The sequence below is a fragment of the Oratosquilla oratoria genome, chromosome 16, assembly GCF_046742065.1.
Source record: "Oratosquilla oratoria isolate Oo_2021 chromosome 16, ASM4674206v1, whole genome shotgun sequence".
In the NCBI taxonomy this organism is placed as follows: Eukaryota; Metazoa; Arthropoda; class Malacostraca; order Stomatopoda; family Squillidae; genus Oratosquilla; species Oratosquilla oratoria.
This window is the reverse complement of record NC_134792.1, coordinates 45,799,931-45,812,430: the sequence shown is the minus strand read 5'-3', so window position 1 is coordinate 45,812,430 and position 12,500 is coordinate 45,799,931. Positions and strand designations below refer to the sequence as shown.

The 12,500-nt window shown below is 45.0% G+C and overlaps 1 protein-coding gene across 1 annotated transcript in view; it reads left to right on the top strand.

The window, feature by feature from the left end:
* LOC143033953 (battenin-like) overlaps positions 1-12,500 on the top strand; it is an 80,872-nt gene that overhangs the window by 39,463 nt on the left and 28,909 nt on the right. Inside the window, exon 2 of the mRNA XM_076199661.1 lies at positions 8,887-9,599. Coding sequence (XP_076055776.1) covers positions 9,197-9,599 — 403 coding nt within the window. The 5' untranslated portion in view covers positions 8,887-9,196. The remainder of the gene's footprint in view (positions 1-8,886; positions 9,600-12,500) is intronic.

Sequence of the window (12,500 nt, the reverse complement as noted above, 5' to 3'; positions counted from 1 at the left end):
GATTGCATAAAACTTAGGCAGTCAATACCTCGTGCATCGCTTTCTTCCTTGAATGGAAATGAAGCTCTTATTATAAAAATGCTGAATAGCTCTGATCCGTAGGGGTGACACCCTCTGCAGTCAATACCCCCATACAGGGAACCTTTATTCGTGACTTTTAACTTCCTTGATACGTAGTGGGTTAGTCAACATGGGTTTAACCCACCTCGACATCAGGTTAACTGAGATGTTGGTGTGGGATGGGGTAGCGACGGGTCGAGGCTTGTTTTCTGTCGCCAGGAAGCATCCTCGTCAAGTGTTCATCACCCCACCTGTCGTCACCTCACGAATGTGGCACCTGTAGCTTCCTCATCAATGTAGCGCAGGTGTTGGATTCTTACTAACATGTGGGAGGCAAGTGTACAGAATAATATCTGCGAGTGCATGGGCAATTACTTCTCGGTTACCCTTTCAGACTCCGAGTAACCCGTGAATACCCGAATACCCGGAGAGCTTACCCTCTCCCCAACACCCCTCACCCCCAAAACCGAATAGAACCGTATGACGTCAACTAGAATAAAAGCCTTAAAGTGTAACTTGTTCAAAAATGGGTCAAGCTGTCTTTGTACTCCATTTTATTCATCTCCGTGGCATCCCCTTTAAGAGAAAAGGTGTTGATGCGCAGACCCATAGGGTCCCGACTAAAAGATTCCTGTAGAATCAAATAATCTGGTCCAGGGACCGAGTGCCAGGTAATGGGGCTGCACCAACAATGGGGGGGGGGTCGAGGAAAAGTACAAAGAAGGTATGATGGGAGTGGGGGGGGGAGAAAGAGGATTTCCCCATGACCCCATGACTCATCGTAAAACCCAGCCTTTCATACCCCCTCCGCCCTTTGACACGTCACAGCCGCCCCACCCCAACACCCCAATTCATCCCCAAATTCTCCATCCATCCCACGGACCCTAGACGCGTAGCCCAGCTGGCACCGTGCCCCTCGGGGTCGCTGACTCGTGCCAACTCTTCTTTCTTTTTTCAAGAAACGGGGAAACCTTGGGCGCCTTTGTTTACTTTTTGGATTTGAATGGCGCTTGCAAGAGCCAAGGAGGGACGAGTTGGGGCATGTGACCTCAACGCCGGCGCCGCCGCCTCTGTGCCTTTGTCTCCCACTCAGCTGGCGCCACGCTCAGCTGGCGTCGCACTGACCTGCCATAGCTCCCGTGACGGGTCACGCGAGATCGTATTGGTCAAACACGAAGCATTATATAAAGACTGCGTACCATAAACGCATTTTTATGGGGTTCCTCATTGTTTCCGTAGAATAGTACCCCGTATGGAGCTAATGACTGAACGAGTTTTGGTGATACACCGTACAGAGCCTAATCACTCGGTAATGACTGAATGTACGAGTAGACTGGAGGCTCATGATCCCATTTTGCTAATACTCTCCTGACTAATACTAACTAATAGCTTTGTCACATCCCTTAACTGCTGCATAGGAGCCTTGGTTATTGATGACGCAATACAACAAGAGCGATGACGAGAACAGGATTTTTTTTTTTTTTTTTTTTTTTTTTTTTTTTTTTTTTTTAGAAAGTAGTGATTGAAGGACAGCACACTTTGAGGCTCAAAATTTAAAATATCATTCTTTATTCCAGAGGAAATTCAATAGACATTTACTCAAATTAGATAAATGGATGAATGAATTAATAAATCGATCAATAAGTACATACATATACCAAGGCTTTTTCCCCCTTCCAAGGGAGGTAGCCAGAAAGGGAAAGGCATAAAAACACTCCCACCCATTTCATCCCTAAATACACTCCACACCCCTCCCACCCTCCCTCTCATCTGAGCACCTCCTGGATGACGGGTCATCCCTGCACCCTGCCCACCGCCCTGGGTCAGAAGCAGTGTCGCAAGACACAGTACATCCACAGCAAGGCCGCTTCATTTAATCGGCGACCCCCCCTCTCCGTCCCCCTTTGCATATATGGCGAGGACGGGGAGAAATCCCTTCGGGCTGCGTCAAAATTCACTCACACATACTACCCCACCCCCCACCCCCCTGCCCATTCCTCCTCATGCAGTCACAACATCATCCATATACAACCACTCTCCACTCACCTCTGTCTTCCGTCCTCTCCCTTCCTTCCTCAACAGACATTCCCCTCTTCCCCAAAGCCCCCTTCACCCCATCCATCCACCTCATCCTAGGACGTCCCCTCATGTTCACTCCCTCCACATCTGCCTTCCATACCTCTTTTACTAGTCTTTCTTCACTCATTCTTTCCATGTGTCCAAACCATCCTAATATTCTTTCATCAACCCTATCTCCCAAATCCTTTTTCACCCCTGTTCTCCTCCTCACCTCCTCATTTCTCACTCTATCCAGCCTAGTAACCCCCACCATACTTCTCAGACACCTCATCTCAAACACATTCAAACTCCTTCTCTCTTCTTCTCTTATGTTCCACGTTTCTGCTCCATACAGTGCTGTTGGCACAATCACTCCTTCATACAGTCTCCTCTTCGCATCCATTCCCAAATGTCTATTCCTCATTACACTCACCTCATTACACTCACCTCAATAAGTAAATGAACAAATAAAAAAAGTAAATGAATAAAACAGATAAATAGGTAAATAGATGAATAGGTGAATAGGTGAATAAATGAATATGTGAATAGGTGAATAGATGATGAATAGATGAATAGATAATGAATAGATGAATAGATGGTGAATAGATGAATAAATGAACAATTTAATAAATAAAGAAATAAATAGGTGAAAATATGAATAGATGAATAGATGAACAATCTAATAAATAAAGAAATAAATAGGTGAATATATGAATAAATGAATGGATGAATAGATGAATGAATGAATGGATGAATAGATGAATAAATGAACAGATGAATAGATGAAAGAGAATTGAATAAATGAAAATGAATAATGATTAATAATAGAAAATTATAAATGAATAGATGAATAGAAACAATGAATAATGATAAATGAATTAATAAATGAATAATGAATAGATGAGAAATATAATGAAATAAATATTGATATTAATAATATGAATAAATATAAATAGATGAAAAAATGAAATAAATAGAGAATAAAAATAAATTAATAATAAGAAAAAAGAATAAATATAGAATATAATCTAAATAAATAAATAAAAGATAACTAAGATAAATTAATCATAAATAACTAATATAATAATAATATTAATAATTCAATAAATAAACTAATTGATAAATTGATAAGTTAATCAATAAACCAATTGATAAATATATACATGAATAAATGCATGAATGAATGAATGAATGAACAGATGAATGAATTAATGTTTGGATAAATGAATGAATAAATGAATAAATGAAAAATGAATAAATGAATAAATAGATCAATGAATATATTAATAAACTAGTAAATAAATGAATAAATAAAAGGCAAACTAATGAATAACTGAATAGATGAATAAATGGAAAAAAAAAAAATAGAAAAAGAAAAAAAGATCACTACGCTTGGTAAGGTTTCAGGGACCCCCCTGCAATAAAGAGAACGTGAAATGATGATGTCGATGTCATGAACTGTACTTTACTGGCGCTTCTGTCCTAGAGCGTGACGCGCAGCTGTATAGGGGCAGGAGAGGGCGAGGGGGAATGGTCGGTTATGGTTTTTCTACGTTTTTTCGGTTCAAACGGATCTGTTCATCTTTGTTGTCCTTTTTTCTGCATAACCCCGATGAACGGACTCCTGCAAAAACTTGGGGGCCTCGACCTGGGTCATTATGTTGGTCTGGTAGTGGCTTCCTTATTAGTGACAGAGACACGCTTCACCCCCCCCCCCTCTCTCTCTCTCTCTCTCTCTCTCTCTCTCTCTCTCTCTCTCTCTATATATATATATATATATATATATATATATATATATATATATATATATATGTGTGTGTGTGTGTGTGTGTTCATATGCATATGTCCGTGTGCGTATGTGTGTGTGCATGTGCTTGTGCATATGTGTGTGTGCACGCGCGTGTGTGTGTACACGCGCCTGTCAAAAATGTTATGTATATGTGCATGTGTGGGAGATGGCTGCTGATGTAGCCTGTGATATTTGATCCTCTTTGTTCCTATAACACAGCTACATTCTCACCTGTGCAGAGAACAACAAGAGAGCAGAGAAATGAGACCTGCTGGATCGGGTGCTTATGAAATCGAACGAGTTTAGTAGCGTTATAAATCTGTTTAACGAGCTGTTCGACCTCTTAGGCGGAGGACACTCTTCGCTCCAATTCCTGGAGAGGCCGCTTCACATTGGGCAGATTATCGTCAACTGTTGTGAATCTGAATATCTAGAAGACGACTTCGTTCAAAGTATTTTAGATTTCCCGAAGAATATTTCAATAATGTATCTAACATTCGTATAGGTTTAACTTTTCCAAGTTTGTCATTCAGCTTCTCAGGATATGACGCAAAGGTAATTTGATATTTGGAGAAAAAAAAAGTATGTATATTGTTACCAAAGTCGTTTCTACCCAAACGAACTCTCAACAGTTGACGACAATTGGTCCAGTGTGAAACGGGTTTAATGGCGAAGTTGTTTTATGATCTGAAAGTTGGAAAGGGACCTCGCTTACCTCACCGTGGGTCGCTCGGTTTGTCCTTGTCGTTGGAGGCAAAACCCCATTTACCAATTCCTGTTGACACTACCCCATTAAAACCCCATTCACCAACTTCCCATTGACACGTCAATTCTAATCACTTAAAGATTTCTTGGGGAGAAGAACGTGGCGTTAGTTTGAGGATCCTGGATGAAATCGACTGTCTCTAGACAGAATAAATTTGTTTATTTGGGTGTCTAGGAACCCTGCCTGTCACCGCCCCCCCCCCCTCCAGTCCCTCCCCTCTGAAGAAGTGCCTCAAAGGTGAATGAAACAGTCGGAATAAAAACAAAAACAAAACAAAAACCGGTGTGGAGAACTATCTCCATCTTATGCAATAAGGTTTCAGTCTTGAGTAAACTGAATACCGAGCATTTTTTTTTTTTTTCATATTGGCTTGTTTGGAGTGTTTTATTCAATCACTAGTTTCATTTGTTTATTTCTATATTGTTATTTATTTTTCATCTATTTATCTATTTGATTATTTATCTTTACACATTCATTATTATCTAATTATCTATTATCTAATTATGTATCTATATCTATCACTTATTTGTCTATCTATATACTCGTATATCTGTTCATCACTTGTTTATCTATTTATTTACATCAGGCTTCGTTATTTATGGATTGCTGTTGCCATGAGATTTCATTTCATTTGTGCGGCACCAAAATAGCTGAGATCACTGCTAAAATTGGCACTGCCTAATCCAGCAGCTGACAACCTTTCTTCCTTTGTCACAAATGTCTTCCCCCAACCAACCAGCATCTTCATAAATGTACATTCATTTAGTCATTTACCCAACTTTTACCCTACCCCAGTGTCATTTTCACCCCCCTACCCACCATGTAATGTTCAACTTCACAACCGTGTAATTTTTACCCTCGCCGTGTAATTTCTATACCCCATAATAGGATTTTTAATCCCCCTCCCCCAAGGAGTAACTGTACCCCCAGTTAAGGGGGGATGAGACGCACTGATAGAAAAATATTTATAAAAAAAATTATATATCGACTTGATATTTTTACAGTATAATCAAATTATTATTTTCCATATTTCATGAGCATTTGAACGATGTGTGTCCGTCTCTTCATCCATCAGTCCGTATGATGTCATTGATGACGTCACAAATGTTTTCCGAGACAGACAGGGAGACAGAGACAGACAGACAGAGACAGAGTCGGACAGAGAGACAGAGACAGAGAGACAGAGAGACAGACAGACAGAGACAGAGTCGGACAGAGAGACAGACAGAGACAGAGAGACAGAGACAGAGAGACAGACAGAGAGACAGAGAGACAGAGAGACAGAGAGACAGAGACAGAGACAGAGACAGAGACAGAGACAGAGACAGAGAGACAGACAAAGACAGACAGAGAGACAGACAGAGACAGACAGAGAGAGACAAAGAGACAGAGAGGCAGACAGAGAGGCAGACAGAGAGGCAGACAGAGAGGCAGACAGAGAGGCAGACAGAGAGGCAGACAGAGAGGCAGACAGAGACAGAGACAGAGAGGCAGAGACAAAGAGACAGACAGAGAGAGAGATTGAGAGAGAGAGAGAGAGAGAGAGAGAGAGAGAGAGAGAGAGAGAGAGAAAGAGAGAGAGAGAGAGAAAGAGAAAGAGAAAGAGAAAGAGAGAGAGAGAGAGAGAGAGAGAGAGAGAGAGAGAGAGAGAGAGAGAGAGAGAGAGAGAGAGAGAGAGAGAGGTGAGAGAGAGAGGGGGAGAGAGATACTTGCAGTGGGAGCGGGCGACCTTTTCGGAGAGTCGTCAATAAATGAATAGAATCGATGAGGACCTCGGGCCAGAGAGAGAGAGAGAGAGAGAGAGAGGAGCGAGAGAGAGAGAGAGAATGAGATCAAGCCCCTTGAGAAATGGGTTAAGGACTAAATTAGTCTACTGATGAATGGGTTGAGGGTTCGATGACCCAATTAATGGGTTAGGCCCTCGATTAGCCACGTGAATAAATGGGTTGTGAGGCTTCTGACTTCCTGAGCGGTCCTCTGGAGAGGTCCTGGTCCAAAGGGACCCGCAAATTGGGCCCCATTTGGCTCCCATTGTCACTACGTCCGCCGGGGCCCCCGTGGTCGCCACCAACAGCCTCCGGTTAGCCGGGGGTGGGGGGGGGGAGGGTGGCGGAAAGTATTGTCCAGGCACATTGTTTAACGTCACATCTAGAATGTTGGTACGCACGTTTCCTTCTGCGCTTCGAAAGAAATGTTTAGCATCACCGTGTCTCGCAGGTACGTGACGTCACGTGTCACTTGTCACGTGTCACTTGCCACGTGTGACGTCAGCATGCATAGCGGCACCTACCCTACGTCACGTGCAATACATCCGTTCGCAGACGCGAGACGCGCACGCACCCCGCCGCGTGACATCGCGCTCTGGCGTCACGCGTTACGTAACGTGGTCCCCCCGTCAGACGTAACGTAGGCTTACGCAACGCCCCCCCCCCCGACCACCTCCCACGTCTTGCGTCACGTGGTCACGGATCGCATTACACGCTACCGTCCTTCCTCAGCGCGTCGGAGAACACGTCGAGCCGGATCGAACTCTGCCAGTGAGAATGTCAGCTGGTGCCTGTATGTTACCAGAATCCTTCTGGTTATAAGGGACTTTATTCCTCGAGTTGAGGCAGTATGGTGTCGGTTCTCTGGTGAGCAAGTATAGAGTGGCTTAGTTGCTCCTTTGTTGAGATAGAGTGGAGTATGTTGGTGGCCCTTTGTTGATATGATATGGAGTATGTTGTTGAGGCTGGTGATGCAGTTTGGAACGTATTATTCACTAAATTGGAACAAATGTGTGTGTGTGTGCGCGCGTGTGTGTGTGTGCGTGCGCGCGCATGTATGCATGTATGTATGGTAAAGTAGCAAGTGGTGGAGGAAACGGTGGAGGAAATAGTGAGGAGGGAGGGTGAATTATTCCTATTAATGGCCATGTGTTTCCATACTCCCATGAATCTATCACTCTCCCTACTTCCCACATTTTTCATACTTCGTATGAAGGACATGAAAGTACCGAATTAAGTTCCAGTAACACTAAAGTTAAAACAAAAGACTTTGAGGTCCTAAGGTAGAGTCCCAATCAAAAATTAAATTTTGATACAAATCGACTTCTGTTGGAGACGAACAGTCATGAACATCAGTCGAAATAAGCTCCACCCCCAACCCACCCCCATTCGCTTGCGAAGGGTGGAGGGTGCGGGGGGGGGGGGTACGGAGATGAAGAAATAGACTAGAAGGAGCTAAAGAAGAAGAGGAGGAGGAGAAAGAGGAAGAAACATCCGGCACGGAGAGTGCCAATCAACTCTCAAAAATCGATTCAATCCCTCCCCCGTCAGTATTTTTTTTTTGTCACTTCGAAAACGTACTCCAACTGTCCACAGGGTCGTGACGATGTGGCTTATGTGGTCACGGTATAATATAAGTAAAAGTTGCTGACAACCACATAATCTATTCATTGAACATTTATATTAGGGAATACACGTACGCCGTCGCCACACCTCTCCCACATATACTCCATCTGCACGTGGTGCATAAGGAAATGTTCCCAACTGTACCCCTAAACTTAGTAACCATGTAGTGAGCGCTGAAATTATTTGTTGTTTTAAGATAAGATTAGATAACTTTATGGATAAGGACGACAGGTGGTAAGGGACATTCAACTGCCTGCTGTAGGCATTATGGTCTCTTGTAGTCTCCTCCATTTTTATGTTTTTATGTTGTTTTTATGTAAATGCACAATCTACCAGAGTTGTTGTTGTCCAGGAAGCGTGGCACCTCACAATGGCCTCAGCTGAACGTTTACTTCTCAAGTCGTTCTTTCCCCGTTAGCGTCTCTCCTTCCCTTCTGACCATACCTCTACTCTTGCCCTTAAAAGGTTATTCTCACGGGTAACCGTGAGCCTGCTCATTTGTACGAGTGAGAACTTTCCTGCCGTGAACAAGACCAATTCACTCTGTCACTCTGCCGAAGACCAAACAAGACGTCATCAATGGTCTCAGTTCTGTCCGACGGTTCACGTCAGATTGAAGTCTGTCCCTTTCCCTCCCCTTTCCCCCTAGGGTTCCTCTCCCAGGGCTCCCCTCCTAGTCCCCAAGGACCTGCCGCCCCTGACCAGGCGAGCGAATTTATTCTCCACGGCACAAGGGCGCCCTAACGTGTTGAGGGTGGGGGGACGAATGCCATGTTTAATTAAATAGTTCGTAGATTAACAAGTGTCTCTTGTTCTTGCAGGGCACCACCATCACCATCCCCATTAACACCGGTCATCCTGAGGCGGAAGCTGGGAGTGTAAGTCAAGAGCCACGCTCGCCCAGGTCCCCGTCGGGACCCTCTTTAAACCTTCGTTGCCTCACTTCTTCCTGATTTCGACATTCAGACGCCAGATGCACATGTTCTGAACACGTGGTTCTGAGGGTAACTCGTGAGAACGGTGGAGGAGGATTGGGAGCCTTCCTCGCACCCATCCCCACACGAGCGTCGCCCTTCGTCAGGTCCAGGGGGACGCCCACCTGCTTTCTCTCCTGGAAAAGACCCACGCACGATGAGCGAGACGGCGACGTCGTTCCCGTCGTTGCTTGGCGGCGGCGACCCCAACATACGCCCCTCTGACCCTGCGTCTTCCGATCCCCACCAGAGGCAACCTGGCGCCCTAAGCAACCATCAGCACTGCCCAGCACTTCCCCAGACTGTGGCACTTCATTCACAACCCCATCACCACCACCCAGACAGCAGAGACGACGACGAAGACGACACCTCTGAGTCTCTGTTGCAGTACGATGTCCTCGAGGACAATACGTCCTCGGAACCCAAAAACGAGGACGATGTTGACAGTCCTTCTCCAGACGCCTTCAGAAGCGCGAAGGCGACGATCTGCCTTCCCCTTCGACGTAAATCTGACGTGAAGGAGTCCGCGACTACAGATTCTTGTCCTCCACTACTTGAAGGTGAGAAGTTTGTACCCATGGTGTCCTATGCAGTTCCCTGTTACGCCACACGTTAGTAGACTGGCACAGAGGAATGTTCGTTACGTGTTGCAGACTGTTCTGGAGAAAGATCTTTATCTTATATTTATTAATCTCTTATCATTTTATGTAGTTGTTTATACGTGTGTGTGTGGGGGGGGGCACGCCGGACTCTAAAACTGTCGTTTACTGGGCTAAAACTGTCGTTTCCGAACGACTGCTGACGGTAGCAGCCACAAAAAAGTACATTTAAACCAATTAAAACAAGCATTCATAGATTACAAAGGATTACAAAAGAAATGCATGCCGACAGGAGACCATTTGGTCCTTAACCAGGTCGAATACGAAAAAAATAATGATAATAAACAGATAAATAATAAATAATAAACAGATAAGTGATAATGGTTTATAACAATGAAAAATAAACATAAATAACAATAAACAATAATAAATAAACGAATAGAATAAAATAAATGGCAGGCATTTCAGCATATTTCTTTGGTGAATCTTAAAATGAATCTTAAAACTTCGAACTGTACGACAGTATATTGCACTGCCTTTGCAGGAAGTTTATCCATTCATTAACTACACGGTTGCGGTTGGCGATGTTGTTTCTACCCACCTCTAAATTAAATCTACTTCCTGACAGTTTGAGACCATTACTTCTTGTTTGACTCGCATTTAGTGTGAAAATATCGTCATTTTTTATGTTGCCAATTCCCTTTAGAATCTTAAAGACCTGTATCAAATCATTTCTGATTTTATAATTTTTTTTTTTTTTGAAAAATTGATTCATATGTTTTAGTCTATTTTCGTATGATTTATGATATTTAGAATCAGTTTTGTGGTTCACCGTTGTACTTTTCCCAATCTGTCCATGTCATAATGAGATTCGATGACCATACGGAAACAGCATATTCCAGATGTGGACGAATTAACGATTTATAGCTTGTTAATGACAGATTGACTTTTAAAATCAAAAGATCGCGCAATCAGTCCAACAATCTTATTTGCTTTCTCAGAGACGAAAATGCACTGCTTAGATGATTTGAGATCATTGCTTATAATTATTGTTATTTTTACCTATGTGTATAACCTTACATATACTTGGTTAAATTTCATTAGCGACTAATCAAACTATTGCTACAGTTTAGCTAAATTTTCTTGAATATTTGATTGGTTTAAATGATCACTTGCCATTCCACACAGTTTTGTATCATCAACAAATTTGGAGACATTATATTTTGATTTAAAAAATACTGTTTGTAGTTTGTATGAAAAATCCACGAATATGTTGAATCCTCTGCACTGGTTTAGATAACATTCATAGGAAATCAAAAGACATAAAAGCAGGAGGAGGAGGAAGAGGAGGAGGAGGAAGAGGAGCATGAGTACAAGCTCTTGTCTTGCTGAGTCTGAGCCTAAGGGAAAGTCTGAGCTTCAGCCTTTGGGAGAGTCTGAGCCTCAGGCTGAGGGAGAGTCTGAGCCTCAGCCTGAGGGAGAGTCTGAGCCTCAGCCTGAGGGAGAGTCTGAGCCTCAGCCTGAGGGAGAGTCTGAGCCTCAGCCTGAGCCTCAGCCTGAGGGAGAGTCTGAGCAGCCTGAGGGAGAGTCTGAGCCTCAGCCTGAGGGAGAGTCTGAGCCTCAGCCTGAGGGAGAGTCTGAGCCTCAGCCTGAGGGAGAGTCTGAGCCTCAGCCTGAGGGAGAGTCTGAGCCTCAGCCTGAGGGAGAGTCTGAGCCTCAGCCTGAGGGAGAGTCTGAGCCTCAGCCTGAGGGAGAGTCTGAGCCTCAGCCTGAGGGAGAGTCTGAGCCTCAGCCTGAGGGAGAGTCTGAGCCTCAGCCTGAGGGAGAGTCTGAGCCTCAGCCTGAGGGAGAGTCTGAGCCTCAGCCTGAGGGAGAGTCTGAGCCTCAGCCTGATGGAGAGTCTGAGCCTCAGCCTGATGGAGAGTCTGAGCCTCAGCCTGATGGAAAGTCTGAGCCTCAGCCTGATGGAGAGCCTGAGCCTCAGCCTGATGGAGAGTCTGAGCCTCAGCCTGATGGAGAGTCTGAGCCTCAGCCTGATGGAGAGTCTGAGCCTCATCCTGAATATGAGCGTGAGCCTGAGTGTGAGTGTGAGCCTGAGTGTAAGTGTGAGTCTGAACCTGAGCCTGAGACATCTGGAGACTGTCCCTACTGTGAAGATGTCTCCGACTGGTTGCAATTACCTCCGGCGCACCTCTGTGCATTCTGGTCTGACCCGTCCCGGGCGCGGACTTAACTGGTCCTTTCAGACGCTGAAGGCCACTGAAAGGACCACAATCCGTCCAAGATGCGGTGCCTATCCACCGCCCCACCCCTTGCCCCTCACCAGGGAGTGTTCTAAGCCCCCTGCCTCTTCCCCTTTCTGACTTCCTAATCAAAGATCGAAATTTAACTCTCCATGATCAAGTCATTTCTCTTTCTATCCCGCCCCTCCTTCTTCCCCCTCACCTTCTCCCTCCCTCCCTCCCTCTCTCTCTCCCCTTCCCCTTCCTACCCTCTCCCCACCTCCTCCATCCCTCCCTCTCTCCCCTTCACCTCCCTCTCTTTCCTTCTCCTTGCCCTCTCCTCCTTCCCTCCCTCCCTCTCTCACCTTCTCCTCTATCCCTCCCTTCCTTCTTCCCCCTCTCCTCCTTCCATCTCTCCCCTTCTCTCTCCTCCCCTTCTCTTCCCTCCCTCCTTTCCCCTTCTCCTCCCTCTCTCCCCTTCTCTCTTCCTTCCTCTCCCCCTTCCCTCCCTCCCTCTCTCACCTTCTCCTCCATCCCTCCCTTCCTTCTTCCCCCTTTCCTCCCTCCCTCTCTCCCCTTCTCCCTTCCCTCCCTCTCTCCCCTTCTCCCTTCCCTCCCTCCCTCCCTCTCTCACCTTCTA